Source organism: Ischnura elegans, chromosome 9 (genome assembly GCF_921293095.1).
Source record: "Ischnura elegans chromosome 9, ioIscEleg1.1, whole genome shotgun sequence".
NCBI lineage: Eukaryota > Metazoa > Arthropoda > Insecta > Odonata > Coenagrionidae > Ischnura > Ischnura elegans.
This window is the reverse complement of record NC_060254.1, coordinates 7,760,055-7,766,054: the sequence shown is the minus strand read 5'-3', so window position 1 is coordinate 7,766,054 and position 6,000 is coordinate 7,760,055. Positions and strand designations below refer to the sequence as shown.

The 6,000-nt window shown below is 37.1% G+C and overlaps 1 protein-coding gene across 1 annotated transcript; it reads right to left on the bottom strand.

Moving 5' to 3' along the window:
- Positions 1–622: 622 nt before the first annotated feature.
- LOC124165811 (FAD-linked sulfhydryl oxidase ALR) lies at positions 623–5,015 on the bottom strand. The gene is made up of 4 exons (XM_046543337.1): positions 4,867–5,015; positions 4,676–4,736; positions 1,659–1,806; positions 623–1,149 (listed from the first exon to the last, which is right to left on the bottom strand). Exons 1-4 carry the CDS (start codon positions 4,999–5,001, stop codon positions 987–989), a joined length of 507 nt encoding a protein of 168 aa, XP_046399293.1. The 5' UTR covers positions 5,002–5,015; the 3' UTR covers positions 623–986.
- Positions 5,016–6,000: the final 985 nt, after the last annotated feature.

The window sequence follows — 6,000 nt, the reverse complement described above, 5'->3', positions numbered from 1 at the left end:
ACTAACATTTAGAGTTTTGTACTCAAGAACAGCCCATTTGCAGATACATAATGTGTAATGCCATAATCGCGTGTTACATACCTAAATGAGAACTCTGTTTATTGCTTCAGAGTGTGGCAGGAGGTGGCCACATGTTAAGGAACGACGTCTTGCAACGACTGACTCTCGTGCAACTTACAGCAATGCCACTGTTTGGCACTGGATCTGGCAAATGGTTTCTGCCATGCATAGAGATTTGACGAATCCTTCCCATCCCAGATGATTTCTGATCACATTACCCCTCATTGTGCAACATGCAGCCATGAATGTGTGATTTTTAAGAAACAAATGGCAATAATTGTTATGCAATGTGTATTCCAATTGCAAAATTATGTACAAATATGCAATTTATGGCAAATGCAAATCTTATGACTTTATGTAATTACTCCAAATTGAAAGAAAAGCTGTGAGTAATGGTGAATATGAGAATTTAGAGGCCTGATCTTTCACCTTCTGAAATACATAACAAGCTCCCGATTTTCTGGGTATTACGAGCACTCATCAAATCGACCTTCCACTGTATGTACTTATTTTGGAACATGGTCAATAGGCTATTTATGAAAAAAATGCTTGCAGCAGAGTATACTATTCTTAAAACATATATTACATTTTTTGTATTATAAAAGACTCATGGTACATAATTGAACACTACAAAGAGAATAGAAAATAACATTTCTCTGAATAGGAATAATTTTTTAAGATGCTCCTCTCTTTGGGAAGGGAGCCAAATCATAAATATTTATCCGACATAAAATAAAACAAAAGAATGTAACTTTAACATAACAAACTTTTATTTTCATTTTTTAAATGGAAACGAAGTAAAGAGTGAAAAAATAATTTAGCAAACATTTCATAGCCATAAAAAGTATCTTCTAAACCACACACAATACTGTTAACATCGCCACTGACCAGATGAAAACCACAGTCATGGAGTGCCTACGAGACCACTAATCACATGAACCGTCCCGCCATCCATCACGCCACCTTTCATCAACTAATTTGCAGTCAAATATAGGCTTACCCAGCTTCTTATTCACACGATTATGCATTTCACACAGCCACTGGCTAAAATCGCGATGAGAGGTAATTCTTGGTGGGTGAACTTCAAGGCTGAAGAAGAAAAAAAGAAATTATATACTAAATATCATTGCGTAGGCATTAGTACTCATTGAAATTTATTGCACAGGTCAATATTAAACACTTGGTTAATGGTTTTTAAATAATTCAGTCATTCATTGTGTAATTTAAATAGGAACAAAAAATAAACTAACCAAAAGTGTGCAAATGGGTCAGCAAAAAATTAATGCCACAATCAAACAACAGATTTAATCTTCTTTTAAAAACAATGTCATGAAAAATAAAAATCTTTCAAATATGTGGTCTAATAAAGAACAAAGGTGTGTCAACACATTAAGTATAATGAAGAAGCAGTTGAGCAAAGCACTGATTCCTTCACATCAAATGTATTTTAGTATCCTTTTAGTATATTCATCTACATCCGCATACTACTCCGCAAGCCACCTAAAAGGCGAGTGGCAGAGGGTGTTACAGGACACCACCCAGGATATTAATTTGTACCTTCCCTATTATTCATGATTTTCAAACAAGTAAGAACTTACTCTTTCCTGAAATCTTCAGCACAATGCTCACATGGATAAAATTGAGAAAAAAGGCTCACAAACTGTTTCATTCCTTCTTTTTCCTTATTACTTGGTTGATCTGGATACTTAGCTGCAATTGTATGGAGAACTGCCCATGTTGCATTACCTGGAAAAAAAACAATATCCTGTGAATCATGAAATCAATAAAAATATAAATGCATTGTTTGTATGATTCCATAAAGAGGATTACAGTGAATCAACCCATTTCTGCCCAGAATAATGTCTGAAATTACTATTTGCACCCATCTTTTCAAGCAAGTGGGATTACGTGTACCAGCTTCAAAAATAAACTAATATAAGGATTAAGTCAACAAATGTGGACATACCCTACCCAAATACCTACACTATTTTCGTGCATACACCCCTGTTGAAATCATGGTAAATCTAAGCGTCCTGGTAGAGCAACCGGCCGGCAACCGGGATGTTCTGGGTTCGAGTCCCTGTCAGGCGGCATTCTTACTCTCTGATCTCTGGCTTTTTCCATCTACCACAGCATCGTTGTCCTCGTCCATTTTCTGCTACGTGTTCCTATCCTATTCTAAGAACTTACATCCTTGTGTGTTGGCAGTTACGGCATTGTGTTAATAAACAAAGGAGTATGTATAAGGATCATATGCATTGGCTTGCTTCGCTTGGACTCGGCATCCCCTGAAATGCATGCTCCTGTCTCTTTCCAGCTGTCATGTGAGAGTTTATCTTTCCTTCCATTCTTGTGTCCTTGTTCATTTCTGTTGGTGATTGTGAGCTGCCCCAGTGCCATCTTTGGCTACTCTTATGGGCCAAAGCAAAGGACGTTTTCTGTGCATAAACCCCAAATGACATAACGGTAAAAAGCATCCTGGTAAAGCAACTGGTAAGGGACCAAGCTGGCAAACGAGAGATTCTGGCTTTAAGTCCCAGTCAGGCCGCATTTTTGCCCTCTGATTTCTAGCTTTTCTCATCTACCACAGCACTGTTGTCCATGTACTTTTTCTGCTAAGTGTTCCTATCCTTTTCTTTCCAATCCTATGAATTTATTTGTAGATATATTTATATTAGTACATGCCACAAATATAACCCAGGTTGGGTAAGACATAGGCCCATATTCTTAGTCGACCCAACATATCCGTCCCTACATAACAAGAGGCCCCTACATGCGTTTCTCAGTCGACCCTACAAATGTGGTGGGGGGTAATTCCATCGTCAAGTTCTCTGAGATGACGTAGATGATGGCACAGCACCAATTTTCCACTCTGGTGGCGTAATGGGAACTAGCTATGAAACTAAGAAAAGACACCCGATAATTTTTGGGCGTATTGTTAGGGCAACGGCTCAAGGTAAATAAACAAGCAGTGTCGTCTGCCAGGTCGTGTTGGTAAATGAGTGGCAATAGCGACATGAAAATATGTTTTTCATGGTAGTACGTAAACAATATTGGTTTCTTAAAAGCGTACCAAGTGCCAAACAAGAAAAAATTAATATATATCCACAGAAACAAGATGATGTAAACCACTGTATCACACTTATTATACTTCAGACAATTTTATTATTTATTTAACTTGATGGGTGTAATGTGGTAGTTTTATTACCTTTCTGCTGTGTTACTGTACATTTTAAAATGGCTTGTGTGAAGTCGTCTCCCTTAATATCCATTGTAACGTAGATTCTTTAATCGAAGTGATCAGCAGACGAAATTTTGCCACCATGTTTTTGTAGGGTGTAGGGCTGGTTCGGGTACCCTACATTAAGTAGTGCCTGTTTAGTTCCAAAAACGGCCATATGTAGGGTTTGATGTGGCGCATGTAGGGGGAGATGGCTTAATGTAGGGGCTGATGACGTATCAAGGGTCGGTTGGCCCTACAGGGTCGACTAAGAATACGGGCCATAGTATCAAAGACAAAAGACACAATTAAAAAAATTACACGACTAAACTTTTGGTGGCACTACCACCTCCCTCTTTCTTAAGTCTTCTTCCTAATGCCAAGGAAGATGGTAGTGCCACAGAAAATTTATTTGAGTTTTTTTTTATTGTTTCTTTTATACTTTGCCTTACCCAACCGGGGTTATATTTTAGCTAAATACCTCATCGAGGAATATCAAAGTAACGATATTATAGTGGCTGACATAGCTATGGAAGGATGATAATTTTAAATACATTTCTATGGGATCTACGAACTGACCTATGAATTTATACCTAGGCTCTGGACTCTATAAAGGTTTAATCCCACAAACCCCCTGGAAGTCAAGCTTACCAACTTCAACCCCTCACATCTGACAACCTATTGCGAGTGATAGAAGAATTTTTTAAACATGGATTATTCGATAAGAGATTCTGTCATTTTTGTGATATTTCTCGACGTTTGGACATGGATTGAGCTCCTAGTCAACAGGTGGTGGTGAAGCAAGGAGGTTCAAAAACACCCAAAATGTTTGGTAGATACAGTGTTTAGTTAGCCCCACCAAAAATGCACCCTTCCTCCAAACGAAACTCCCCAGAAATTTTTTCTAGGCCTTTGGATACACACATTTTAATAAATATTATCAGCATAAATTTACCGTCGTAACGTCGACCTATAGAATGATGCAATGCCTAAAGCCTCTGCTACTAACAGCGATGCTGTTTGAAGACTTCTTGAATGCCGGTGACATCATACACAATAACCACTACTCAATCCTCCTCTTCCATGCGCTCTTAATGAGCAGGGTACTTATTTTACAGGGGCTGGACTGAGGAATGGCGAGTCCACAGAAATGCTTCCCCAGTCTCCAGATCTTATATTTCTCATATTATAAATAATTGGTTCATAGCAAATTGGGTATTACTAAATGGTGGAAACAAACGATTGACATCATCTTTAGCTCAAACCTTGAAAATCAATTAACAAGAAAAATCAAGGGCATAGCATACAAACTAAACAAATCGGGCCACTAGGAACTACAAATTGTGTTATAGCCAGAATGAGAAATGAAATATGTGTGCTCATGCTGCTACGTACCTAATTCGTCCTTGTCCAGAGGACACCCATGGTCTTTTGCTTTGCCTGTATTTGGTATGCCCTACGTTAAGAGAGCAATATATGATTTAAAAGAAATGCATAAAACGCAAAAGAGTAGAATAACAGAGTGACCTTTATGATGATGCAATATTAATCAACTGAATATAATGCAAAGGTGAGATTTCACTCACATTAGTGCGTCCTTGGGGGCTCATGTTCATAGCATCTTTCTGTTGCTTCGACCAAGTCTTAAAGTCCACGCATGTTCGACAAGATTTCTGGCGAGCACTACCTCCATACTCTCCGTGGCCACTGAACGTCGCCATGATGAATTTAAAAAAATAAATATTAGAGAACAGTTGAGCGCATAAGCGCGTAAAAGGAAATCGCCATTTCAGCGGGAAATACGAAAGAAAAATCGAAAAATCATACGCTTTTATCAAAGTTTATAGGCTACTGTTTGTAACATGAGTTTAGGATTCTGAATATAACATCGAAAATTTTGCATTCACTCTTTGGAAATAATTTGAAATGAAATTAGTATTGTATTATCATCAACTTAATTACTTTTTACGTGCGGATATAGACACGAATGGGTTCTGTTTACAACTTTTTCGGATTGAGTTAATTATTATTTTAGCTTTTTTGTGACCGTTATTGAAGTGATTTAGATTTGATTCGAATTGTTTTATTTCAAATCATTACGTAAATAGTGCATAAAATTACACTTTACATTAAAATTTATTGTCCAAGATTCGTCAATCAGCCTGTATTTGATATGACGGACGTATAGCACGGCCTAACCACTTTGAGACATGAAATTTGTATCCAATGCCACTTTCGAAAACTATTTACCGATGAATATAACTATAAAAATTTATTTTAATGCCTGAATTTTCTTTGACATAAGCTATAATTTTATGAAATGGCCATTTTATAAAAGTGTAACGAAATTATCAATGAATGGATTATAATCCACAGGTACTTAAATCTTGATAGTCTTTAAATACACAAAATTCCGTTAAACAACGTACCGTATAAAATAAGGTGATTTTCAAGTTCAGGAGTATAGCTAGGAATCAATGCTGGGAGGCATGAGGTGGGGTGCAACTATAATACCGGGGTGTGTGTGGGTATGGAATACCCACCAAGGATAAGCGGTAGGTGCGAGATTAATAAATTGCGGAATTTTAAGATCAATTGATCAAAATTGTGAGTTTTACGGCTTTCTGATGGATATTTTTGTTAATACTTACACTATTCTATTAGTGATATAAATCCAATTAAGTAAAATAGATTAAACTTAAAAATTTCTCTGAGCTCTG